Raw genomic sequence first — 27,912 nt, 5'->3', positions numbered from 1 at the left:
AGGAAAAGGGGATGACTGAGGATGAGATGATTGGATGGCATCACCAACTCAACAGACATGAGTCTGACCAAACTCTAGGAGATTGTGAAGGACAGGGAAGCCAGGATAGCTGCAGTTCATGGGGTCACAAAGAGTAGGACATGACTGAGCAACTGAACAACAAATGCAAATACCATAGGATATCAGCTTCACTGGGTGCTCACTACAAAGAACCACCCCTAAATCAGATGATTTTCTGAAAAATGCTGCTCACCCTCCCAGTGATCAGTGGCCTGGGCTGGCTGAGGTAACAATACATGGATCTCTTCATCATTCCAAGCCTCAACCTCTGTGCTTGAAATAAACTAGCTACTTTACACTGGCAAACTTGTTTGTGTGCTTTAAAAAGATCAGAAGAGATCAGCCACAAAACTGTGTATGATAAATAACACCGAAAATCAGGGCCAAGGGAAGAAGGGGTCAAGGAAACACCGCAACTGAAAGAGTTACTTACAGCTGCCATGAATGGGCATAAAACTTGGCTCTTAACTTCCCCGCAGCCAGAATAAAAGAGGAAACGGCTCTCATTATAGAAGCTTCCCTCTATTGATTCCTTACCACCTTGAAGACACAGCCATAATTTAAGGCTGTGAGCAATAAGATCAATTTCATGTATTTAAAAAACCAATTCCTCAACTAAGACAGAGATCATAAATACTGACAATCTTTAAGTCTGTCTGACTGTCGAAAACACAGAGCTACATTCACAGCTACTTCCTTGTTTATCTGGCAGTTAAAACTCCCAAATCAGACAGACATTAATATTCAGTTCTCCATAAAGAACAGTGAGAAAATGAAATAAACTCAAATCTGGGATTATTAATTTCAACAAACTAAAGAAAATTACTTCAGGTTGTAAATTAATCACTGGATTTGATTGAGGCATTAAGCATGGATAGTTGCTAACACCACCAGTTGGATGAAGGTGGCTATCTGAAAATGACCATAAAGACATCAAGTACTAAACCACCTCACCTAGGAGTAGACAAAAAACTCTCAAGAAGACAGTAGCAAGAAAAAAAGTCACATAAATTTACTGTTCTATTAATACATTTTCAAATAAGGAAAACAAAAGTATTTTTGAAATAAGTACTAGAAATGTATACATGTGAAGTAAAATACACCTGGACCTTCTATAAAGAACATGTAAAGACATATTTAATACAGATGAATGCCGCATTGGAATGAGATGCAGCTTAACTTTGGTTGGAAGAGCAGAAATGAAAACCTGATTTCTTGAATCAATGGACAAGTGACAATTTAACTAGACCTTACTTTACCAGATCTGTGACTTCAGGGTGTCAGGTTAAGGATACCGCGGTTCCCTGATGACTCAGATGACAAAGAATCCACCGGCGATGCAGGAGATCCGGATTTGATCCCTAGAAGAAGGGAATGGCTACCCATTCTAGAATTCTTGCCCGGAGAATCCCTGCCAGGCAAAAGAAGCCTGGCAAGGCTACAGTTCATGCGGTCACAAAGAGCCAAACAGGACTGAGTGACTAACACACTTTTCAGATTTCTCCAAGTCTCACTCCATCTGAGCCTCTGCTCCTGTCACCTTAGCAGAGGCCTTCCCAGGGCTTCTCAAAGAAGCATCCCCACACGACTCTGTTCCTAGAGGCACTTTTCACCAGGCCTATCGCATGCTGATTCCTTATTCCAGCAGAACACAGGCTCCATGGAGGGGCTCGGCGAACTGTGCCATAACCCCAGCACCTACGACACTGAGGAGCGCCCAGGAGGCAAACACGCAGATTTTCAGTTAAAGAGCACACCAGTCCCCTCTACAGTCCAAAACGTTAGACTCAATGGAGCAACCCTGCACATATGTAAACGTAAAATTCCAGGACAAGCCACCTAAGAATGTAACTCTCAACAAACAAAGCTAAAGGGCACGGGACTTTATCAATATTAGTAAGAAGGTGGCACTAGTGGCAGAGAATACTTCTGCCCATGCAGGAGACATAGGAGACACATGTTCAGTCCCTGGGTGGGGAAGATCCCCTGCAGAAGGGAATGGCAACCTATTCCAGTACTCTTGCCTAGAGAATCCCATGGACAGAGAAGCCTGGTGGGCTATAGTCCATGGGGTTGCAAAGAGTTGAACACAACTGAAGCAACCCACACAAATTATACTAATATGCAAATATTACTGACGAGTAGTTCACAGACAGACAGGCCAGGTTCAAACCCTGGCATGACCCTCTACTGAGTAACCATTCTTAACTTCTCTTTGCCTCAGTTTCCCCCTATGTAAAATGGAGACAAAAACAGTACCTGCTTCAGTGTCAAGCACTGTTAAATAAGGATGCAGGGTTGACAAGTATAGAACCAGAGGAAACAATTCAGGGTGAACTTCTGTTCCTTATTTCTTCCCACAATTCCAAACTACAAACAGGGCAAAGATAACAAGGAAGGGGAGGAGCATTTGCTTTTATTTTTAAAAATGTGTACATTACAGTATTCATTTTTTAAAAGAGTAAGATGATTTTCACCATAGGAAAACAGAGTATCAAGTTGGTGGTTACACATGCTATTCAAACAAAATGCAAAATGTAAAAACGTGCTAGAGGAGAAAACGTTGAAGGGGGGTTGGGGAACAGGAAAGCCAGGCTGAGTCCCATGGCACTGAGACCATTCAAGCTTGTCATCTGGGCAACCGGGCCTCCCGAGGCTGCTCCCTGGGGCCTGGATTCCGGCCACTGTCCTCTCCAGACCGACAGCTCCCACCAGCCATTTTCCTCAGCCCTACACTCACTGAAATTTCTGTCTTAAAAGAATACATACACAGCTCATCCAAAGGTGTGCAGATTCAGGCTCATGCAGCCACCAACTCAGTTATTTTTATCTAGCAGTAGTGGGAAGGCTTCTGAAAAGCCACTGTGTGGCTGTGTCCACCTTCTGAAGAGGGGCTGGCTTGATTTGGGGCTGGATAGTCCAGTGACATGATTAATAATTGGTGAGGTCATATCTTGATTTTGAATAACAGATTAGTTCTGGATCCTGGCACTTGCTTAGATCTGATACTGATCATCTAGGAGCTTCGGATGCAGAGCATGTGCCCCTCAGGCTATGATCTGGCTCACTCTAAATCCTGAATTTGTTGCTGCATCTGTTCTTCCCGAAACAGAGGGACTGAGGTAGGTTTCACTTGCTTCTACCTGCTTGTCTAGGACAAGGATGGAGAAATAAGAGAAACATTTGGGTGAGCTTCTACCACAAAAGAGAGGGCTTCTGTCACATACTGCAGACAGTAACGCTAATGGGAACACCTGGGGACCCAGATAGCATAAGCAGCTGACCCCGGCAATTACTTCCTGGGGTGACAGCGACAGCAGCCACGCCACTCCAGCTGCTACTGGAACATTCATGTCAGCCCAGGGGAGGCTGTCTGGAAGATTGAGAAAGTAAGTATTACATGGAGGAGATAAAGAGAAAACTGAAACATTTAAATAATGTTTAAAGCCTCTGTTCATCCTCTGAAGCAGAGAACATTAGGCTCTGTATGTGAAGGCATGGAGGATGAACAGGATTCTTCCAAATGCCCTGGTTCTGAAAACTGACATTTATCATTATTTGGGGGATAAGCATAATACAAGTCAGAGTTGACTCCAACGAGGACTCTTAACCATTGGCAAAAGCCTGATGCTACAAAATGAAAATGTGTCACCCAGATCAACAAAATCAAGTGATTTCATAATTAAATTGATTTATATCCTTCATTGCCTAGAATCAGGGTCTCCTTTAGTCACTGAGCACCATATGAATACAGGAGGGAAAGGAAGGGAAGGTTTATACACTACTTTCTATATGCCTGTAAATATTACAAATGTGTTTAACCACTGAGTGTTTCAGACAAACTCTGTCAGGAGTCTGACTAACTGGGCTCCTCCCTGTCCTACTGTGGGCCCTCAGGCAAGTGATGATTTCGCTGTGCCTCCGTTTTCTCCTCCTAGAAAAGGAGCTACCATCCAATGACATAGTTACTGGGGCTCTAACAGACTAAGAGAATTGTCTCACCAACTTAAAGTTCTTAAAACAGCACCTGGCACACAGCAAGCACTGCATACGTGCATGACAGCTATTCCTCATTTTCCTCACAGCATCCTTGTGAAGAAAATGAAACCCTGTCATTAGGGAACAGTCTTCAATTTACAGAGGAGGCAATTATGCAAAGACAGGCAATTAACCCGATCAGAGTCACAGAAAGTGACAGAGGTAAAATCTATTCTCTTTCCACTGTGCATTTATGCTGTTACTGGCCATGGCCTACTACAAAATGCAGAAGTCACATAGCCCTCAGCGAGTAAGACTTCCTCAAGGAAGTCAGATTGTGCTGAAAGGAAATCACACTGTGCTAATCTCGACATTTCATCTCAACCAAAAATACTTACGGCCTTCCTAGGTACACAATGCTAGACTGCTGTCAGACCATAAAACCAACCAGCCAGCTCCTATGAGTCAAGCAGACCCTGACGTTTCAAAAGCAACCCTTAAGGGAACTCACACAGGCCAAGAGGAAAGAGGAAGGAGAAGGGAGGGGACTGAAAGGTAAAAATGCCCACGCAGTGAAAGTGTTAGTTGCTTAAGTTGTGTCTGACTCTTCCGGACCCCATGGACAACTGTAGCCCACCAGGCTCCTCTGTCCATGGGATTCTCCAGGCAAGAATACTGGAGTGGGTAGCCATTCCCTTCTCCAGGGTATCTTCCCAACCCAGGGACTGAACCCAGGTCTCCTGCATTACAGGCACCAGGGAACCCAAAAAGGACCCACTACAGAACTTCAAAAAACGGACATATGTACCCTGCCTCTGAGGAATAAACTGAGGCCAATAGTGCCCAACGTGAATGAATGAGCTGGCCCAGTGCCAACACACACTCACTGCTCTGACATACACCGGAGCCCGCAGGGCTACTTTTATTCTCTGTGAGACACCGGAGAGATCACAGGTCAGTCTTAAACAACTGGAAGCAAGATGTCAGTGAACAGATACAATGAGGTTACTCTTCTGTTCCCTCCTTTTTTTCCCCAGGGATCAAATTCTCGGAGGCTATGTATAATACAAAACATCAATAGGGAGGTCAGCAAATCTGATTTCCAGACCTAAGATGAGCCAGACATCCCCGCTCCAGGCGCGGGTCCGGCCCTTTTTACTCCTTCCCTTGCTCACACAGCACCCGCAGGGGGCCGGAGCGAGACTGAGGCTGCCCCGGGCCACCTGCCATCTCCTCCTCCACCCTTTCAAAAGTTGCTAGGGCTGCAGAGAGCCCGCCCCGGCCTCGGGAGAATGCTGCCAGCTTTTTTCACTATTCACTGCCCTCCCCAAGGCGGCCTCGGGAGGAGGGCGCGCAGCGGCGTGGGTGCAAGCGGCGGGAAGCGGCCCTGGCGCAACATTTCGAGAAGCCGGCTCCAGCAGGGGTACACGCCGCGGCCGGCTGCAGCAAGGCCAGGGCGGCCAGCACCGGCGCCAGGGCCCGCAGCCCCTACGGCCCAGTCGCGCCGGCACTCCGCCGCAACCCCGCCGCCCACCCGCCGCCCCCCACTCACCGCCGCACTCGGCAGAGTACTGGTCCCCCCAGTCCCCGGACTGCGGGCTGCAACCGCCGCCCGCCGGGGCCTCCTGCTGCTGCCGGTGCTGCAGCTCCTGCTTGAGCAGGGACAGCGGCGAGTAGTGCTCGGTGGCTAAGGCGCCGGGTCCCGGCCCGGCAGACAAAACCCCCAGCAGCAGCAGCACCACGACGCGCCGGGCGGCGTCCGCGGCGGCCACAGCGCCGCCCCAGCAGCCGCCGCAGCAGCAGCCGGCAGGTGCCATCTTCCCTCAAGGCGCATGTGCGGCGGCCCTCGCGGCGCGCGGCGCCCTCCCAGCCTTAACCCGCGGCGGGCAGGTGGGCTGTGGTAAGGGGGCGGGAGAAGGGGGTGGTCATAGCACTGCCCGCTGGGAGTTGTAGTCCCAGCTCGGCTTAGCCTGAGAGCCCCCTTTCGGTGCTGGGACTGCGAGTCCCAGCAAGCACCGCCCGGCGCAAGACTTCCGGTCTGCCGTCTGACGTCTTCCCCCGCCACTGAATCGGAAGTTCTGGCTGGCAGTTGCGTGGAAATGGGCACCGGTGGGCGGAGTGGGCTTCGGCCTGGCAAAGGCAACGCCGAAGGGGTGACAGCGGGAAAGGGGAAGACGGATGAGGCGACAGTGACTTCGACTACTGCTCCCTCGGCCTCCTGCCAGTACAGGTGCATCGAATGCAACCAAGAGGCCAAGGAGTTGTACCGAGACTATAACCACGGCGTGCTGAAGATAACCATCTGTGTGAGTTGTCAGGTGTGGGGTGTCCTTGGGGAAAAAATGGCGCAGCGAGATCTGGGGGTCGTGAGATGCCGTGGAATCTTTGCCAGCTTTCTAGGGCGATCAAAAATCAACGCGTTTCAGAGTGCTCTAATACAGACTTCAGTTCGATGGTTGACATTTCCGTTCCGGCTCAGTCGAACCTTTGCGTCAATACCTGTAGTGGTAGAGAAGTGCTACCTACAGCACTTTTCTCGTACGGCTCGTGTTTGCTGACCCGGGCGAACAAATCCTCGGACGGAGATGGATGCATGCGTTGTGCAGAGAAATTTAAAGATCGGATTAGGCTGACATTTGGGCTCCCGTCAAAACTATTTCATTCTTATTCTACCTTTGATTGGACAGATGTTACCGTCTTAACATTTCATCACCTACAGTAAATTCTCCTAGAATATTTTTTCAGGTTTCATGAATGTACACTATTATGTACGAAGCACTATGCTGGACGTTGATGATATAAAAACCAAAAGCGAGGAAGTGAAAATTCTGTTTTCGAGGTGTCCCATAGTCTATTACAGAGAATATGTTTTTAAAAAACACAAAATTGGAGGTTCTTTGGGGGGCCATTAGGAAAGAATCTGTCACAATATAGGCAGTCAATACATTTTTGTCCCCTTTCTGATCTCCTGATGACTTTTTAATAATTCTCATTTCAAAAACATGGCAAGAGTAATTTGCAAGGGAGTCAACAGTGTGAATGTGTACCTGTTTCTTGTCAACCATTGTTAATAATCATTTTTGTGCCTGCACTCTCAATTTCCTGCTCTTCTTTCAAGTTGTTTCTCTCATTTGGCAAAATTGAAACATATTGCCTATCTGACCCTACACCCTTGCTGCTGAGCTTTGCTGGGGAGAAAATACCTTAAATTCATGACCGCTAACCTCAGGTAGGCCTTGATACCATCTGTTCATCATGATACACTTCATTAGTCCATTCATGTTCCCATTCCTCTGAACAATACCCTGTCTCTCCTCAAGTTTCACATATATCCTCTCCTGCTTCGCTTAGAGAACTTCCACAAACTATGCAACCACATAAACCCAGTACTAGTGTTCAAAATGCATCTGGCATTAGGCTAACAAAAACAAAATCCTTTTCAAACCATCAGACACTGGTTTCTCTATACCTTTATTTATGTAAAGATAATTATTGGAGAGCTATTTAGGTCAACACCTATACTATCGCCCACTTCCCTCCACGCCCAGACCCCCAGGGTTACACTTTCTCACCCAGGAGACAGATTTTAGAGTAATATTTGGAATATTGAATGGTGGTATTATACATTTTGAATTATTGTACACAATCATTCCATAATGAGATGGAGTTTATGCTAACCTTGTTTATATTTTACTAATGCTTAGTAATATGCATAATTGCATTACTCAGAAAAATCATTCATTTGGTGCCAGACTCTGAAAATTATACCATAAAATAATTAATTTTTTTAAGGATGTCCAAAAGTCCTGAGATTAAAAGTAAAAGAGTTTTAGATATCATGCTGTTTTTTATATATGATGAAGTTACAGATTTTTTAAAAAATTTTTATTCTTTACTTATTTGTGGCTGTGCTTTGTCTTCATTGCTGCATGAGGACTTATTTGTGGTGAATGGGGGCTATTCATTACAGTGAGCAGACTTCTCATAGCGGCAGCTTCTCTTCTTATGGAGCATAGGCTCTTGGGAGATTGGGCTTCAGTAGTTGGGGTGTGCAGGCTTAGTTGCCCTGCAGCATGTGGAATCTTCCCAGACCAGGGATTGAACCTGTGTCCCATGCATTGACAGGCAGATTCTCATCCACTCTGCCGCCAGAGAAGTCTAATATCATGCTATTTGTTGTGGGAAAAAGTATCCAGTTTCTAGGTGGTTACAGTCAGTAACACATACTTTGGTCTCTTCTCTGCTGAATTTGGAGTCAGCAGTATACTCAACCTGATCACCTACCAGTATTTTTCATTCTAATCTCCCTTCCCTTTGCTTTTCTTGCTTTTCTCTTGCCATTCCTTCCAGCTTGCCTATCTCTGTTTCTCTAATTTTTTCTAACGGAAGCGTGTCCCTTGCTTTTAGTCACTCTCTCTACTTCAGCATCTCACAATTTATTATAGTTGTGTTAAAGATACTGTACTTTTAATATCCTGTAGAGCCTGACCTATTTTAACTGCTCAGATATTTGTTAAATCCATTATGGTAACAAAGCAAGACTCCTTTGACATTGTCCCAAGTTTTAGTTCTGTTCAGGACAACAGGAGGCAGCTTTCATCCCTGGTTGCTGGGTGCAAAGATGAATAATTACATCCCTCGCAGGAATGTAAAGTTTCATGGGTTTCACTTTTCAGATATGTGCTTGCTTATTGTGGAGCTAAAGTTAAAGAGATTTGAGAATGAGTGGGAAAGGGAATTGTCCTGGAGATGATGGGAAGGAAGAAGCAGCAAGAATATTCATGGGGAGAAAAAAAAAGTGACCAATTCATATTCTGAAAGAGATGTGATTCATTGTAGAATTAGAGAGCATAGCAGCAGAAACTAAGTCATATCCATGTGAAGACTAAGCTGGTGGAAGCAGTATTTGAGTTTCCTGGGTGTTCATGGTCCCTGTGCTGTAGGGATTTCTTAGAGGACAAACTTCTCTTTCAGGATACTTGACTATTAATAATAAATGATATAGAATGGAGCAGTTTTGCCAGATCATTCAGTTCAGTTCAGTCGCTCAGTCATGTCCAACTCTTTGCCACCCCATGAACTGCAGCATGCTAGGCTTCCCCGTCCTTCACCAACTCCTGGAGCCTGCTCAAACTCATGTCCATTGAACCAGTGATGCCATCCAATGATCTCATCCTCTGTTGCCCGCTTCTCCTCCTGCCTTCAATCTTTCCCAGCATCAGGGTCTTTTCCGGTGAGTCACTTCTTCGCATCAGATGACCAAAATATTGGAGTTTCAGCTTCAGCATCAGTCCTTCCACTGAATATTCAGGACTGATTTCCTTTAGGATGGACTGGTTTGATCTCCTTGGAGTCTTCAACACCATAGTTCAAAAGCATCAATTCTTCGGTGCTCAGCTTTCTTTATAGTTCAACTCTCACATCCATACATGCCTACTGGAAAAACCATAGCTTTGACTAGATGGACCATCGTCAGCAAAGTAATGTCTCTGCTTTTTAATATGCTGTCTAGGTTGGTCATAGCTTTTCTTCCAGAAATAAGAAACCGTATTTACTCAATTTAGCTATCTCCCCATAGGATGTTTTACTACATTTGGGGTGTGTGTGTGTGTGTGTGTGTGTGTGTGTGTGTGGTTTTACTCATTACATTCAAGGTGAAGGAAGCACTCAAATGAAAAGCAAATAATAGAGGCAGAACAAGGAAAAAATTCAGCCTAAACTGATAGGGAGGGAACCAGTAGACTTTAATGAATTCTCAGTATTTCTAAAATCCTCAGCATGCTAGGAAGGGAAGCTGAGCATAGCACATAGCATGTCACGTGATACCAGCAGTCGCCCCTTCTGTTCGGCTTATGTCACCTGCTTACTCCATTGTAGCACTTTTAGTAGCATATAGCCTTCCCCTTCTAAACTGTCTGAGCCACCAGGGCAGCACTTCCTGGGTAGCTCAAAGGATAAAGCATCTGCCTGCAGTGTGGGAGACCTGGGTTCAATCCCTGGGTTGGGAAGATCCCCTGTCAAAGGAGATGGAGACCCACTTCAGTGTTCTTGCCTGGAGACTTCCGTGGACGAGAGTAGCCTGGTGGGCTATAGACCATGGAGTCTCATAGAGTTGGTTGACTGGCCGACTTTCACTTTCTAAACTGTAAGGTCCTTGAGATTAGAGCTTATGTCTCAGGGTAGGTATCCAGCACTGTGGATATGCCTGGTCCATAGAAATGGCTAAGTAAAGAGAGCTATTGCTCTGAGTGTAATAGTCATTCCAAACATATTCATCAGGTAAGTGATTGCAAAACGAATAGCTACGCTGCGCTGTCCCCTGCTGCTGGTTTCTGCCTCCCTCCTTCTAAAATACGTCCAAATCCCATCTTAGACTTTTGATGCTGTCAGGAGATGGGTTTCAAAGAATTTTTAAAGGACAGAGAGAAGGTCCCTGACCAGTCTCAGTTTCATCTTGAAATGAAGTAGCATCTCTGACCTTCCATTCTTATTTGTATAAAGACAGGACGTGTTCTCCATGTGAGTCACACAGGGAGAAGATCTGGAAAACTGCTGTGTTGTGTATGTATAATTTCTGATTCTGTGGCTTCTGTTTAGACACTGGCTTTCTCTTTGCTCAGCTAAAAAGCCTAACCTGTTACACCTCAGATCTATTAGGTGCATTTAAATTTGGGGTAATAACACATCTCCCTTCATTGGTTCACATGATGACTAGACAAACATACGCACTTCTTGTAATGACGTGAGTGAAACGGAGAAACTTGAAATTGGAATTGAATCTAACTCGTTATAACACTGGGAGTGCAGGGTTACTATTCTTCAGTGCACTCCATTTCTCCATTTTTCTTCTAGCACTTAGATGTAATCAAAAGGTCATCCTAGTATGTTTGCATATACATCACTTCTTGTATTTCTCTTTTATCCTCTGAGAGTTTCGCAATTGTTTTGTTTTTTAAATTGTAGCCATTAGTTTATGCCTTGACTAGTAGCCCTACAACTTTGTAGCTAATACTGATTCAGATGTTGCAGTTCTAATGAGCTTGTTCCTATACCTGCATTTTGTATGTTCTAATGGCATTGGGATTTCATAATATCGTAATCACGTATCCAAAAGGGAAAAAAAAAAAAAAGCTATTTAATAGGAATTGCTGAGAGCCCAAGGGCCTTGATTTGGGCAACGCAGAACCAGGCAGCACAACGCAGTTCCTTACATACAGCCAGCGGTCTCCAGGGTCTACTGTAGCACAGAAAGACCATTTTCTTGCCATGTTCTCAGTGGAGAAAAAGAAAAAGACAGGCTCTTTTTGGTAGGTGCCACCCCAGGATTCCTGCCCACCTGTAGCTCTCAGTTCTAGGTGTAGGGTTACTTTTTTGAACCCCTTTCTCCAAATCATATTTCAAGAAGCCCAAAGTTGGGGCCATCTAGTCAACGGGCAATGAAAGTACATTCTGAACTTATTTATTTTATAACAGTTCCTACAAACTGAAAGTAGCATTTTCTGAGATATTTTCCTGCCTGAAATGTCTTTAAATCAAATATCTTTTTTAGCTTTTTAATATGAGGTTGAAAGATTAATATTTTTACCCTAGAAGATTATATTTACTCATCTGAAGCCAAGGCTTGCATAGATGCACATTTTCTATCTGAATGGAAGTTTCCATAAATGCTCATGCCTGGTCGCTCAGTTGTGTCTGACTCTTTGCGACCCCGTGGACTGGAGCCTGCCAAGCTGCTCTGCCCATGGGATTTTCCAGGCAAGAATACTGGAGTGCAGTGCCATTTCCTTCTCCCAGGAATCTTCCCCAATCAGGGATCGAACCCACGTCTCTTGTGTCTCCTGTATTGGTAGGCAAATTCTGTTACCACTAGCGCCACCTGGGAAGCCATCTAAATAAATGCTGATACAACCTGATTGCTATACAAATCCAAAATACAATCTGCTGCTTTGAAATCCTCTAAAATTTCAGGATGTATGAATATGTTTTTTCTAATATTGTCTTGCATTATTTCAGAAATCCTGCCAGAAACCTGTAGACAAATACATCGAGTATGATCCTGTGATCATCTTGATTAATGCTATTTTATGCAAAGCCCAGGCCTACAGGCATATTCTTTTCAATACCAAAATAAACGTAAGTTGTGATAATTTTTTTATTTTCTAATTTTACTTGATGATTTTGCATTTTGAAATAATAACACTTTTGAACAGAATTAAAGAACATTATTTAAAGAAAGGCATTCTAACAAGAGTGAGTCTTTTATCAACAATGTCTGGAAATTTCTGGAAATAGCAGGCATTGCTTTTTAAAAAGGTATGCAATGTCTAGTGTGTATTTAAGAATACAGTCACTGGCAGGAAGTTGACAGACCATCACCTGGATTTCCTTTCTAGTAGGTTACCTTTTGAAACAGATATCAGTAATTTTGAACAGAATAAAATTAAATATAACCTGGTAGGGAGAGAATTATCCCTAAAAGAAGTAAGCAAACATTAAAAGAAAAATATCTTTAAAATGTAATGTATTGCATGGTATACTCTGCTGTTAAGGGAATGGCTGATTGGTTTAGTTGCTATGTCTTGTCAGACTGTCTGTGACCCCATGGACTGTAGCCCACCAGGCTCCTCTGCCCACGGCATTTGCCAGGCAAGAATACTGGAGTGGGTTGCCGTTTCATTTTCCAGGTCATCTTCTCGACCCAGGGATCCAACCCACATCTCCTGCATTGCAGGTGGATTCTTTACCACTGAGCCACCAGGAAGCCTGTTGAGGGAATACATAGATGAAAAATCAGAAAAGTCCTAATAGATACAGTTGAATTTTTTTTTTTTTTTTTTTTTGAAGTGTACAATTTAATGAATTGATTTGTATACTCTTAATAGTTTGGCTAGGATTGACAGATAAAATACAGGACAATTAATTAAACTTGGAAGTCAGATAAACTGATTTTTAGCATATGTTCTAAATATTGTGTAAATCATACATACATGAAAAAAGTACTTGTTGTTTATCTGAAGTGCATAGTTAACTGGATGTCCTGCATTTTTCTTTGCCAAATCTGGCAACCCTAATTTTGGGCTAACAGGGACAGTAACAGTGCAATTTATTATCCCTGTCTTCCTTCCCCCGAGTTAAATAACCCAGGCTGTTTTGTAATCTAATTGAAGTCTCAGACTTGACTACACATTAGAAACACCTTGGGGGAGTGGGTGGGGGCAGCAGTTAATTATTCCAAGCTGAGGCCTCACCCAGAACCAGTTAAATTAGAATCTTTGGCAATAGGATCCAGGCATCGGTGTTCCTTAAATCTCCCTGCTGCTGCTAAGTCGCTTCAGTCGCGTCCGACCCTGTGCGACCCCAGAGGCAGCAGCCCGCCAGACTCCCCCGTCCCTGGGATTCTCCAGGCAAGAACACTGGAGTGTGTTGCCATTTCCTTCTCCAATGCATGAAAGTGAAAAGTGAAAGTGAAGTTGCCCAGTCATGTCCAACTCTTAGTGACCCCATGGACTGCAGCCTACCAGGCTCCTCCGTACATGGGATTTTCCAGGCAAGAGTACTGGAGTGGGTTGCCATTACCTTCTCCGTAAATCTCCCTAGTAGATGCCAAAGTGCAGCCAGGAGAACCAGTGTGCTAAATGGGATAGCCTTAGAAGCTTACAACCATGCTTATCCCTGGACCACATCAACTTTGCACACAGTTTCTCTTCCCCACTTTACATGGATAAATTTCAACGAGTAGGAGAAATATATAGAAAAAAGCCAGTTTTTGTTGCCTAGCATTTTCTGTTTTTGCCAAAATTTCAGACTCTTTAAAAGTTCCAGAAGATTTGCCACCTTTAATTGCTGTCTTTCACTATTTTAGTTTATACTCATCCAACCTAGAGGCATTTTTTTAAAAATTCATGTTCAGACTAATAGTTTCTTATGAAATGTCATGAAATCTTCAGATTAAATGTGTTTATTGCCGCTTCCACCCATCCTGAGTCACATAAATTCTTGCTTAATTCTGTGTATCAGACAAATGTTGAGCATATAACAGGATGAAGTGAACTGCTATTTAAAGCAGTGATTCTTAACTAGGGGTGCACATTAGAGCTCACCCTCTGCCTGAGTGTTTCCCATAGAGTATGCCTGCCTGGGATTTCCTTCCACAGATTCTGAATCAGGACTGGGGCCTAGATGTTTGTATCTTGAAAAATCTCCCCATGTGATGCTTCTGCTGAACATTGCTGATTAAGACCTACTGGTTATAGACTGAATACAATTTGCATTTAACTGGGCAGTTTCTGAATTTGAAAAGCTACTAGATCTGACAGTCTTCAGAACCCAATAAAGTTAGCTCTGTCTGTGCCTCTTGATACTAAGTAGTTGTTTCTTTACCTGACTGAATGGCAATGTCTTTTGACAGATGCATGGAAAGCTCTGTGTATTTTGTCTGCTTTGTGAAGCGTACCTGAGGTGGTGGCAGCTCCAAGACTCCAGCCGAAACATTGATCCTGACGACTTTATCAGATACGCTAAAGAGTGGGATTTCTACAGAATGTTTGCGATTGCCTCTCTAGGTAGGAAGAAGCCATGCTTTCTACTATTGTTTGATCAACTATTTTGATTTTAAAATTAAGGTGCATGGTTTTAATCATTGGTAAGAGGAGCTAGCTAGAGGATTTGAGACTAAATTTCAGCTATGCCACTAATCTGCTAGGTGAGTTTGTCTAAATTACTTGCTTTCTTACTTTTATTTGTTTTTTTTTCTTTTCTTTTATTTTTAGTGCTTGCATGGCATATATTCCTCCATCCTTTACTTTTTTAAAAAATTAATTTATTTGTTTATTTTACTTAACAACATTGTATTGGTTTTGCCATACATTGACTTGAATCCTCCATGGGAGTACATGTGTTCTCCGTCCTGAACCCCCCTCCTACCTCCCACCTCCCTCCCCATCCCATCCCTCTGGGTCATCCCAGTGCACCAGCCCCGAGCATCCTGTATCATGCACCGAACCTAGACTGGTGATTCATTCCACATATGATAATATACATGTTTCAGTGCCATTCTCCCATATCTTATCCATTTGTCTGCTGATGGACATCTAGGTTGCTTCCATGTCCTGGCTATTATAAACAGTGCTGCAATGAACTTTAGGGTACACGTGTCTCTTTCAATTCTGGTTTCCTCAGTGTGTATGCCCAGCACTGGGATTGCTGGGTCATATGGCAGTTCTACTTTTTTGGCAGTTTTTTAAGGAATCTCCACACTTTTCTCCATAGTGGCTGTACTAGTTTGCATTCCCACCAACAGTGTAAGAGAGTTCCCTTTTCTCCACACCCTCTCCAGCATTTATTGCTTGTAGACTTTTGGATAGCAGTCATTCTGACTGGCATGTAATGGTACTTCATTGTGGTTTTGATTTGCATTTCTCTGATCATGAGTGATGTTGAGCATCTTTTCATGTGTTTGTTAGCCATCTGTATATCTTCTTTGGAGAAATGTCTGTTTAGTTCTTTGGCCCACTTTTTGATTGGGTCTTTTATTTTTCTGGAATTGAGCTGCAGGAGTTGCTTGTATATTTTTGAGATTAATATATATTAATATATATTAATATATGAGGCACTTTGTCCGTGCCTCATTTGCTGCTATTTTCTCCCATTCTAAAGGCTGTCTTTTCATCTTGCTTATAGTTTCCTTTGTTGTGCAGAAGCTTTTAATTTTAATTAGGTCCCATTTGTTTATTTTTGCTTTTATTTCCAATATTCTGGGAGATGGGTCATAGAGGATCCTGCTGTGGTTTATGTTGGAGAGTGTTTTGCCTATGTTTTCCTCTACGAGTTAATTTATAGTTTCTGGTCTTACATTTAGATCTTTAATCCATTTTGAGTTTATTTTTGTGGTGTTAGAAAGTGTTTATTTTGTATGGCATTAGAAAGTGTTCTAGTTTCATTCTTTTACAAGTGGTTGACCAGTTTTCCCAGCACCACTTGTTAAAGAGATTGTCTTTTCTCCATTGTATATTCTTGCCTCCTTTGTCAAAGATAAGGTGTCCATAGGTACGTGGATTTATCTCTGGACTTTCTATTTTGTTCCATTGATCTATATTTTTGTCTTTGTGCCAGTACCACACTGTCTTAATGACTGTGGCTTTGTAGTAAAGACTGAAGTCAGGCAGGTTGATTCCTCCAGTTCCATTCTTCTTTCTCAAGATTGCTTACCTAAAACAACTTGAAAAGGAGGAATTATGAACCCCAGGATTAGTAGAAGGAAAGAAATCTTAAAAATTAGGGCAGAAATAAATGCAAAAGAAACAAAAGAGACCATAGCAAAAATCAACAGAACCAAAAGCTGGATCTTTGAGAAGGTAAATAAAATTGACAAACCATTAGCCAGACTCATCAAGAAACAAAGGGAGAAAAATCAAATCAACAAAATTAGAAATGAAAATGGAGAGATCACAACAGACAACACAGAAATACAAAGGATCATAAGAGACTATTATCAGCAACTATATGCAAATAAAATGGACAACTTGGAAGAAATGGACAAATTCTTAGAAAAGTACAACTTTCCAAAATTGAACCAGGAAGAAATAGAAAAGCTTAATAGACCCATCATAAGCACGGAAATTGAAACTGTAATCAGAAATCTTCCAACAAACAAAAGCCCAGGACCAGATGGATTCACAGCTGAATTCTGCCAAAAATTCAGAGAACTAACACCTATCCTACGCAAACTCTTCCAGAAAATTGTAGAGGAAGATAAACTTCCAAACTCATTCTATGAGGCCACCATCACTTTAATACCAAAACCCGACAAAGATACCACCTAAAAAGAAAACTATAGGCCAATATCACTGATGAACATAGATGCAAAAATCCTTAACAAAAGTCTAGCAGATAGAATCCAACAACATATTAAAAAGATCATACATCATGACCAAGTGGGCTTTATCCCAGGAATTCAAGGATTCTTCAATATTCACAAATCAATCAGTGTAGTACACAACAGTAACAAATTGAAAAATAAAAACCATATGATTATCTCAATAGATGCAGAGAAAGCCTTTGACAAAATTCAACGTCCATTTATGATAAAAACCCTCCAGAAAGCAGGAATAGAAGGAACATACCTCAACATAATAAAAGCTATATATGACAAACCCTCAGCAAATATTATCCTCAATGGTAAAAAATTGAAAGCATTTCCCCTAAAGCAGGAACACAACGAGGGTGCCCACTCTCACTACTACTATTCAATATAGTTTTGGAAGTGTTGGCCACAGCAATCGGAGCAGAAAAAGAAATAAGAGGAATCCAGATTGGAAAAGAAGATATAAAACTCTCACTGTTTGCAGATGACATGATCCTCTATATAGAAAACCCTAAAGATTCCACCAGAAAATTGCTAGAGCTAATCAATGACTATAGTAAAGTTGCAGGATATAAAATTAATACACAGAAATCCCTTGCATTCCTATACACTAATAATGAGAAAACAGAAAGAGAAATTAAGGAAACAATTCCATTCACCATTGCAACGAAAAGAATAAAATACTTAGGAATATATCTACCTAAAGAAACAAAAGACCTGTATATAGAAAACTATAAAACTGGTGAAAGAAATCAAAGAGGACACAAATAGATGGAGAAATATACCATGTTCATGGATTGGAAGAATCAATATAGTGAAAATGAGTATACTACTCAAAGAAATCTATAGATTCAGTGCAATCCCTATCAAGCTTACTTTTATTTGTTACCACACATAGGGCATGGAAATGATTATGCTTATCAGATGCAGGTGTTTCATAAAGTATTTTGAGACATAATATCTTGGGTAAAATTCTTCACTTTAAGTTATGATTATCCAATCTGAAGATTCCTTGAATCTCATCTTTATTAAAACAGATTAATAACTGCCAGACATTATTCAGTGTATTGTACTAATTACTATTATTACTAATTATAATAATAACTAATTATTATACTAATTACCTACTCATATACTTGGTGCAGGGAAAGGGCTACTCCCCAGAATTCTTTGAGTTCTGAAATTGTTTTTCTTCAGAATTTGAAATTTGTGACTTAGGTCAGAATTGGGTTGAATTAATTTCTGTGACTATGTTATTACTTACTGGTTTCCATGCTTTTCTGCTTCTAAAATCTTTTTCCTTATATTGAAATATTTTAGTACTTAAGTCTCCATGCCTGCATGCTAAGTCACTTCAGTCATGCCCGACTCTTTGTGACCCTATGGACTGTAGCCCGCCAGGCTCCTCTGCCCATGGGATTCTCCAGGCAAGAATACTGGAGTGGATTGCTGTGCCCTCCTCCAGGGGACCTTCCCAACCCAGGGACTGCACTCAGGTCTCTTACTTCTCTTGCATTGTCAGGCAGATTCTTTACCACTAGTGCCACCTGCACACCTCTCCAGTGTCATATTTCTGTACTGTGTCCTTTTTTGTCCCTCATTCTTCTCTGGCTGCTCTCATTTCCTTGGCCCTCTCATCCAGTCCCAGTGGTTTTAAAATTCATCTGTCTGCTGAGAATTCCCAAATGTACATAATATTAAAAACTTCCTTGAACAAATCACCTAAACCAAGAGCTAGAACCTAATATAATTTTAAGCTTTAAAGCAAAGCCTCTTAAAATTGCTTTGTGTGTATAATTAAAAAAAAACAAAAACAAAACTAAGCTTGTTTTCAAGTAGTTTGGAATTTCTGTACCACTTACTCTATAGTGGCTGTTTTGACACTTGAGCAGAAATTTTTTCTCCTATTACATTTATATGTGTCTTAATCTAATCCCTAGTTAGGTTGCAGATTCCTAAAACAGCTTATAAAGAATGTGTTATACAAATCCAGCATCTTATAACTTAAAAACTGTTTTTACAGTATCATCAACTCAGTTTTCACAACCCTCCTCTTTGGTAGGTAGGTTGGGTTGCCTTCCCCATCTGCAGTTGTCAAAGCACAAGAACAGGAAGGGCCCGTGGTCTCCCTGAAGTTCCCCCAGCAGGTTAGCCTCAGTGCAGAGCTGGGGAAGGTCCCCCAGTGCCCCATCTCTTGTTTTCCCCACTGTGGCTCTTTCTCCACTGCTGCTCCTCCTGAACACATCTGATGTGTGAGAGCTCTAAGGGCGAGGGCGCTCTAGTACCTGCCTGGGAAAGGCTGTGTGGAGCCCAAGGGCAGGTGCAGCTTCCTCAGTCTCCCACATTCTAAGCTAGAAAGGTGTAATGTAGTCTGCTGTCCTCTCCAGTGCAGGAAACCCTTCTCACTTGATTCCTGCAAGATTGTGTCTCCAGTGACAGGACTGTCATTTAACAATAACCCACCACTGTTAGATGGTTCTTGTGAGGAAGTTCTTTATTTTGATTATTCTCATTATTATCAGTTAAAAACCCAGGCTATATAATCTGCCTGTTTGAAGAGATCCTTGCAGTGGACAAGCCCTTCAGTCATTTTGAAGGGAGATGGTGTGTCTCCCCTGAAAACCAAATCAAATTCCATGGGGGCTAACCATCCTAAATTACGTTTATGGATCCTGAAAGTGAATGTCGCTCAGTCGTGTCCAGCTTTTTGTGATCCCATGGATGATACAGTCCTTGAAATTCTCTAGGCCAGAATACTGGAGTACATAGCCTTTCCTTTCTTCAGAGGATCTCCCAACCCAGGGATTGAACCCAGGCCTCCCACATTGCAGGCAGATTCTTTACCAACTGAGCTGTCAGGGAAGCAAACAATCAAGAAGGTCCCACTGAGATGGGATCCTAGTTATGGACCCTAATTGACCCATATGAATCCTAATTATGGATTATGAATCCTAATCACCTATATTTGGAACCTCTTTATTTTGGCTAGATTCAGCTATAGAACATTTTAGAAGGAATACAGTTATTTCTCCTATGATACAATACATGTCTTCCAGAAAAAAAAGAAAAAAACATGATCCTGTAGAAATCTAAATAACACAGCTTATAGGAGAAAATCTTTTTGCCTTTTCATAATATGTTCATGGGGGTCTCAAGGCAAGAGTGCTGAAGTGGTTTGCCATTTCCTTTTCCAGTGGACCATGTTTTGTCCACTTTGATACTTTTGAACTGTGGTGTTGGAGAAGACTTTTGAGAGTCTCTTGGACTGCAAGGAGATCAAACCAGTCAATCCTAAAGGAAATCAATCCTGAATATTCATTGGAGGGACTGATGCTGAAGCTGAAGTTGCAATACTTTGGTCCCCTGGTGTGAAGAGCTGACTCATTGGAAAAGACCATGATGCTGGGAAAGACTGAAGGCAGGAGGAGAAGGGGACAACAGAGGATGAGATGGTTGGATGACATCGCCAACTCAATGGACATGAGTTTGAGCAAGTTCTGGGAGATGGTGAGGGACAGGGAAGCCTGGCGTGCTGCAGTCCACGGGGTTGCAAAGAGTCAGACATGACTAAGCGACTGAACAACAACATAGGAGAAAATAGAATTAGGGACAAACCAATCAAAATGTATGCATCTGGGTAGTCAGAGCACTAACAGTCTTACTAATAACAATCTTAATAAAATAATGCAGTTAAAAGATATTGTTAAACTCCCAGTTGGGAACAGAACAGATTGCAGTCTGTTCTGACTGTGGGATACCACGGGAACTATTGCTTCTTTTAGTCTGGACTCTGTCTCTGCATACTTTCTGGAAGGATATGGAATTACACTCAAAAAGTTTGTTAAGATGAATAGGGGATGTTTTTAATTTAGGTAACAGACTATTCAAGGTCTTATGGCTAAGAGGCAGTCCATAAAAAGTAGGTGAATCAACAATGAAAAACATTTTCATATGTAATTCCTAGGCTGTGTCCCATCTTCCAGATTTAAAAGCTTCCATTCTCCTGTCTGTTTTCTCTGTGGAGATCTCTAGGAGTAAAAATGCTTAAACAACCTAAAGTTTCCTAAAAGGAACTTCAGAAAGTTGATGATTACAGTTCTCCCAGAATTACTTTTTCTCCAGAGAGTGGAGTACTTCATGAAAGAATTACCAAAATATGTTTCAGAAATGATACCAGCAGGATTTGACACAAAAGACAGGGGTTATTTAAAAAAAGAAAAATAAAGTTTCTTTTTTTATTATTAATTTTTTAATGACTGGTTTTTAAAATTTAATTACTTAACTTCTGTCTGTGCTGGGTCTCCGTTGCCATGCGGGCTCCTCTGTAATCGCAGTGACCGGGGTCTGCTCTCTGTGTGGGTGGGCTTCTCATGGCAGTGGCCCCTCTTGTTCCTGAGCATGGGCTCTAGGGCACAAGGGCTGAATAGCTGCAGCAAGCGGGCTCTAGTCGTGGCATCTGGCCTTAGTTGCTGCATGGCATGTGGGGTCTTCCTGGACCAGGGATCAGACCCATCTCCTGCATTGGCAGGCAGATTCTTTACCAGTAAGCCACCGGGGAAGCCATTGTTATTAATAGTAGTACTTACTATTATTTTGGTTGCACTGGGTCTTCGTTGCTGTGCTTGGCGGGCTTTCTTGAGCTACGGCAAGTGAGGGCCGCTCTGTGTTGCTGTATGTGGGCTTCTGATTGCTGTGGCTTCTCTTGTTGTGGAGCACAAGTTCCAGGTGCCCAGGCTCAGGAGTCATCACACATAGGCTTAGTTGATCCATGGCAGGTGGGATCTTCCCAGACAAGGGATCAAAGCCATGTCCCCTGCCTTGGCAACTGGATTTTTATCTGCTGATTTTTATCCACTGCCAGGGAAGTCCAGAAAATTTGATCCTGATAAAGCATTTCTTTTGTCATTAGCTGATAGGCTGTAGTTTGGAATTGTGGTTTATTTGTTTTTAGGGGGCTCTGGTTTGGATTGAGACATTTGTATCTTTATTTTTCCATTTCTTCCTTAGAACAGACTGCCTATTTTATTGGCATTTTCACTTTCCTGTGGATAGAACGACCCATAAAAGTGAAAGAAAAAGTCAACTTCACTTTGCTGCTGAAGGCATTATTGTTATCTAGCTACGGAAAACTCTTGCTGATCCCAGCTGTGATTTGGGAACATGATTACACACCCCTGTGCCTCAGACTCATTAAAGTATTTGTCCTTACATCAAACTTTCAGGCAATCAGAGGTATGTTTACATCTTACTCTGTTTTCTCAGCTTTCAACCCATATACTATCTATAAAGCCTTGTTTCTAGGGTACAGTTTTTATATAGCCTATTAAACACTTGAACTGTTTGTAGAATAATAATGCCTAACATTTTCATAGTGCCTTATCCATGGCACATGTTCAATATTTGTTCAGTTTAATCACATGGTACTTTTTAGTTTTCAAAATGCTCCCTTATACATTGCATCCATCCTGTGGGGTCAGTCATTGTTGTTTAGTCATTCAGTCATATCCAACTCTTTTGCAACCCCGTGGACTACAGCCCACCAGGCTCCTCTGTCCTTGGGATTTCCCAGGCAAGAATACTGGAGTGGGTTGCCATTTCCTTCTCCAGGGATCTGCCTGATCCAGGGATCGAACCTATGTCTCGTTTACTGGCAGGTGGGTTCTTTACCACTGAGCCACCAGGCAGGCCCAGTGGAGTCAGTAGGGCAACTATTATTACCTCCACTTTTTGAGTGAGCTCTTGGTGACTTGTCCAAAATTACACGGCCAGGCAGTTGTCAAGCCAGGCTAGAATGCCAGGTATCTGCCTCACAGCTCAGGAGAATTCTTACATTGACGAAGGGTAAAGCAGCCCTGCATGTCGTCACTTATCCCATACATTGTGAGAAGTGCTATTATAAATGAACGTATTAATCTGATATTTCTTATAATGCCTATCATCTTGTAAACCATAAAACCAAGAGTATCCATTTTTTTCTGCTATTCTCTTTATAACCTTAAGATCTAGCTTTTATTTTCCAGTTTAATATTCATGCGAATCTGTATTGACGAGAGCAGGAGAAGTTTGGTGTTTTTGTTATCAGCAGATGTTTTGGTTCTCCCAAAAGCTTTGTGGATGGAAAAGTAACAACGTAGATTAATAAGAACAAATAGAGATTTTCTAAGAAACAGTTTTACAAAACCATTCCATTCACACTGCCACACAATTTACATGCCAATATCATTTAAACTCTTAAGAACTTATCAGTTGCCTTTTCTTTTTCAGTGACCCTGAACATCAACCGTAAGCTCACCTTCTTGGCCATCTTGAGTGGCTTACTGGTGGAGAGCACCATGGTCTATTTCTTCCAGAGGATGGAGTGGGCTGTTGGAAGTGACTGTGCCATCTATAAATCTCAAGACTTTTGAAGAGGTACAGAGCATGTCTCAGTGTTCTTGCACCCAGACAGGTGTCCTTCTCAAACCAGACAGATGTCATTGCAGTAAACATAACGCCCCCACTGCCCCCCAGCACCTGGGTACCTCGAGGTCATCTCTCTCTACCTCGGGGACCCTAGGGTTCTGCATTCTAGTTCTGTTGTCAGCCTCAGTGACGTCAGCAGCTATGTTTTTGTTGTTTCTGGGTTCCTGTTCTCACAGTTCTTTAACACCTCCATTCCAGCTTACTGCTACTAAAACCTCAGATGCTGAAGTCTGTCCCGCTGACTGCTGTCTACCACCCTTTCCAACCATTCTGCTGCCTCCCTCCCACCACCCCTGCCTTCTGCTGCCTTTTTTACCTCTCTCCCCCAAACCTCTTACTTTCCTTTATTTCTGTCCCATTTGCCTCTCTCTTAACTGTGCCTGGAAATTATAGGCAGCTTGCGTCACCCTCCATTAATGCCTTGAAACAGCCGGGTCCCTCCCCTTCTGTCAGCGTCCCCGTTGGAGCTCTCGGGGTGAGTCCATCAGCTCTTTTCTCTGCTGAGCTTGGCAGGTCGCCCCTTGTGTCTGCACAGAGCGCAGCTGAGGGTGCTCCTCTGTCTTGAGGTCACCTCTACGGACCCCTTTCCCTCCCCTGGCCCCCACCACACACACAGTGGCCTTGGGGCAGTTGTTCCGAAGTCTTCCCCGCCTTACTTCCCCCTGTGTCTGCTCTCACTTTGCTGAGAATGGAGACTTACCACAAACTCCCCGAGTTTCCTTTTCCACTTCAGCACTTGCTTGGTCTTCTGCCTTCTTTCTTCCTTCCCTCCCTCCTGTTCCTCAACAGAGCTGAGTACAGCCTGAAGGTATCCTCCTGCCTGTGGTCACTGTCAGACCTCTGGACCACCGCCAGACCCCACAGTCTGTGTTGGGATGTGTGATCGGGTAGACTTGAAGGAGTGGCAGCTGGTGAGGAGGGGAGGGAGCAGGCAGGGTAAGCTGAAGCAGCTCTCGGGCACAGCTCTCAGGCACAGCTCTGAGCCTTCTCTGCCTCTCCTCGTGCCTCAGCAGCCCTCCCGCCCTCCACGCTCAGCTCACCCTCTTCCTCTCCGGGTCCTCAGAGACACCGCTCCTTCCTCACCCTCTCACTGTTCCTCCCTCACCCTCTCTCTGCAGTGACTCCTTTCCCTCTGCCAGCACACATGGGCAGCTCTTTACTTTAGACAGGCTGCTCTGAGCCCATTTCTTCACTGCCGCTCCTCTTTGTAAAACACACTTTCTCCCGTTTCCCAAGCCGGTGCTCCTGAAAACAGAAGGCAGCCAGCCCCCAGCTCTGCCAGGGCCCTGCTCACTGCTCTGCTCTGGAAGCTGCTGCCTTCCCAGACAGGCTGCCTGTGCTCTTCCTGGCATCAGACCTTCCTTGTCCACTGACCCTGTCTGTCTCCCATGTCTTGCCTCAGCCCTCCACTTTTCTCTCCTGCTGTGCAGACACTTGGCTTTGGCAGCAGCATGGCTTGACCCATCTAGGGCATTTTGCTTCCAGATCTTTCCAGACCCGATACCTCCAGTCTTCCCCGTCTGCCAGGTCACTCATGCCCTTCCACTGCCTTCAAGATAATTCCAGGATGGCCTGGCTGTTACCTCTAAAATTGAACTCAGTATCCCCAGCCCTCACCAAAACAGAATCTTCCTGATAGCTTTTTTTGTTGTTCTTGGTTTTGTTTTGTTTTTTTAATATTTATTTATTTTTGGTTGCACTGGGTCTTCTGCTGTGCGTACAGCTTTCTCCGATTGCAGTGCTTGAGCTTCTCACTGCGGCTGCTTCTCTTGTTGAGAGCTCAGGCTCTAGGTGCATGGGCTTCAGTAGTGGTAGCACTCAGGCTCAGAAGTAGTGGCACACGGGCTTGGTTGCCCCACAGCATGTGGAATCTTCCCAGACCAGGGATCAAACCTGTGTCCTCTGCTTTGGTAGACAGATTCTTATCCACTGCACCACCAGGGAAGTCCCATGCGAGCTTTTCATCTTGTCACTCAGCCCCCAGCTCAACCTTCATCGTCTCCTGCTTCAAAATTTGTAACAACCTCCTCAGCAGCCTTCAGCCTATCTTCACAGAGCACCACTTCTGGTGCCTCTCTGGATTTTCCACCACTTGTTATTGTTGGCCAGAGTTTCAGTCTCTTTCTGAGCAACACATTTCAGTTTTCTCGAGCGTTAGTGCTCATTTCTCCTCTGCGGGCAGGTTTCTGCCCATGTTCTCTACTGCCCTTTCCTCCTCTCCAGATATATCACACTCTTCTCCACTCACCAGATTCAGTCACACCCCTGCTTCTCTGTGGAATGAAGATTTGCCAAAAACTTGAGTCTGTCACGCTCACTCCTTCCATTGAGCCCCCAGGGCCCAGCTCAGTCACATTCCCAGAGCTCCTGAGACTGCCCCAGTGCTGAAGGCCTTGCCCCCACTTTTTTTAGTGCTTCTGCCTTTTGAGCTTTCCAGTATAATTTCTGTGAAGAGAAGGTCCCCTGTCTTTAACAGCCATTTGAAAACCATTATCCTCTTCATGTTGTATACTTGTTTACACTTGACATTAAAATGCCATGTATTTATGTCTGACTCCCTCAACCTGGTTTGGTGCCAGGACAGACCAAGCCTGAGGTAACGGTGTCCCTGTAGTACAGGGCCTGCCCTAATAAGTATTTGTTGATTTGATTTTTAGTGGAATGTGCCACTCTAAATACTTTTTTTTATTATCCACAGTTTCATTTTTTACTGTCTGTGACATGACTGGTTGCATCTGTAAAATAGAAGACATAAAAATACAAACCAATCTTCTCATTACTGTTGTGTAAAATGAAGCAAAGATTTGGATATACTTCCTGAAAAAGAAAGCAACGGTTATTGCATTGGGAACTGCTAACCCATGTAGGAAACAGCTAAACCACATACAGAAACACTCACACAAACACAAGGAATGTTGCTGCAGGAACTAATGTATGCAACAAGTGAAGATTTATACATTATAGACAGATCAGGTAAGCCCTGGAATTGAAGGAACATGAATTCATGAGTCACACATAAGAAAAGATCTTTGTTCATAGCTTTGACATATTTATATCTTTTTAATTTAAATGTTAATGGTTAAAATAATACTTTGTGTTCTTACAAGAGAAATACTTTTCTCTCAATAAAGTCACAATAAACTGAGCTTTTGTGAATTTTTAATTCAGAATCTTCCCCTGTAACTAAGTTACTCTTTAAAATCAGCTGATCCAAAAATAAATAACTAAAAACAACTGAATTGTACATCTAACAAGAGTGAATTACATCTCAGTAGAGCTGTTACTAAATAAATAAACATTGCTTCTCTCCTTTTCTCTCTGCCTGCTTCACTCATTTGTTCTTTCACTTATTCATTCCACAGATACTTAGCTCCTAGTCTATTAGGGTCAGACACTATGGATACAGTAGTAAAAAAGACATGGGACCTGGCCCTCTTGACGTTTACTGAGTAGTGATGGATTTAGAAATAGGAGTAGGTAACTGCAGAAGTGTCTTTTTATCAAGCAGTGAATATAGGCTATTCGGGAAGGGCAGGGTGGGAATACCTGTTCCAGTCAGAAGTCAAAAAGGTCTTCCAAGGGAAGGGGAAGGGACAGAGCTTTCCAGTAGCCTGGAAGAGAAGACAATGCACACAAACTCGTGGAGGGCAGAGTGCCAATGGGCATAGGCTGGGGCTGAGAGCAAATGGTCCAACTGGGTAGAGTGTGAGCTGTGGGAGTTCCACAAATGATACCTGGAAGACGTGTACAGTTCGGATTATGAAGGGCCTCATGAGTTGTAATTTATCCCAAGGATGAAGAAACCAAAGTTGAAGAATCCAAAGTAAAATGGGCTTCCCATGTGGCGCTAGTGGTAAAGAACCTGCCTGCCAATGCAGGAGACAGGTTTGATCACTGGGTCAGGAAAATCTCCTAGAGAAGAGTATGGCAACCCTCTCCAGTATTCTTGCCTGGAGAATTCCATGGACAGAGGAGCCTGGTGGTGGGTCGCAAAGAATCAGACACAACTGGAGCGACACAACTTAGCACACACAGCTCAGCAAAGCAAAAAACAGGACAAAATCAGTGTTATTCCACATCAGAGTAGTCACAGCATGAAGAGGATTGTTGACCACCAGATGGAGCCTGTCAGTTTAAGGAGCAGAGGAGAAAATATGGTTCAAAGACACAACCAAAAGGGAAAAAATCAACTCTAAAACAAGTATGAGGGGAGATGACCTAAAAAATACACTGATCATAGCTTCTCAAATCTTTGGCTAAGATAAATAAAGAGACTATATCATCTATTTATGAGTTTATATTCCATATATCCCAGTCTGCCTTGGTCACCATAAAGGTATTTGTTAAGTTTTAAAGACAAACAAGTGTTCAAAAGCCCTTTCCTGGGTGCCAGTGAGGTGTCCATGAGCAGTAGGTAGCTAAGTGCTGCAGAATGGGTGGGTGGGAGGGACTGCCAGGGAGACCTATCTCATCAGCTATGATCCTAGACTCCACTCAGTGTATTTACTTATTTTTTTAATGTTTTATTGGCGTATAGTTGATTTTCAATG

General features: G+C 43.1%; 2 protein-coding genes across 6 annotated transcripts in view; one reads left to right on the top strand and one right to left on the bottom strand.

Annotated features, from left to right (window-relative positions):
* The window catches only part of TTC13 (tetratricopeptide repeat domain 13), a 75,643-nt gene extending 69,743 nt beyond the window's left edge, over window positions 1–5,900 (bottom strand). For 2 of the 4 annotated variants that reach the window (XM_065922318.1, XM_065922321.1), the window contains exon 1: window positions 5,591–5,899. In XM_065922318.1, the coding sequence (XP_065778390.1) occupies window positions 5,591–5,855 (265 nt within the window). In that variant the 5' untranslated portion in view covers window positions 5,856–5,899. Of the gene's footprint in view, window positions 1–5,590 lie in introns of all 4 variants that reach the window. The other 2 variants (XM_065922319.1, XM_065922320.1) reach the window with 2 other exon arrangements.
* A 199-nt stretch (window positions 5,901–6,099) lies between these two features.
* ARV1 (ARV1 homolog, fatty acid homeostasis modulator) lies at window positions 6,100–26,677 on the top strand. Of its 2 annotated transcripts, XM_065922316.1 has the most exons (6): window positions 6,100–6,344; window positions 12,052–12,171; window positions 14,447–14,600; window positions 21,908–22,132; window positions 23,165–23,311; window positions 26,061–26,677. In XM_065922316.1, the coding sequence occupies exons 1-5, from the start codon at window positions 6,138–6,140 to the stop codon at window positions 23,305–23,307; spliced, it is 849 nt and encodes a 282-aa protein (XP_065778388.1). In that variant the 5' UTR covers window positions 6,100–6,137; the 3' UTR covers window positions 23,308–23,311; window positions 26,061–26,677. The 2 variants fall into 2 exon arrangements, with proteins under 2 accessions (XP_065778388.1, XP_065778389.1); XM_065922317.1 differs by lacking the exon at window positions 12,052–12,171.
* The last annotated feature ends 1,235 nt before the right edge of the window (window positions 26,678–27,912 follow it).

The sequence above is a fragment of the Muntiacus reevesi genome, chromosome 2, assembly GCF_963930625.1.
Source record: "Muntiacus reevesi chromosome 2, mMunRee1.1, whole genome shotgun sequence".
Classification (NCBI taxonomy): domain Eukaryota; kingdom Metazoa; phylum Chordata; class Mammalia; order Artiodactyla; family Cervidae; genus Muntiacus; species Muntiacus reevesi.
The sequence above is the reverse complement of the archived record's forward strand: the minus strand, read 5'-3'. Positions and strand labels throughout refer to the sequence as shown.

What these genes read in the sequence shown, in the direction of transcription:
- ARV1 (XM_065922316.1), top strand. Translation starts at nt 6,138, where the DNA reads ATGGGCACCGGTGGGCGGAGTGGGCTTCGGCCTGGCAAAGGCAACGCC. An exon ending in TGCTGAAGATAACCATCTGT is followed by an intron (nt 6,345 to 12,051) that starts GTGAGTTGTCAG and finishes GCATTATTTCAG; the next exon opens with AAATCCTGCCAGAAACCTGT. An exon ending in GTTTGCGATTGCCTCTCTAG is followed by an intron (nt 14,601 to 21,907) that starts GTAGGAAGAAGC and finishes TTTCTTCCTTAG; the next exon opens with AACAGACTGCCTATTTTATT.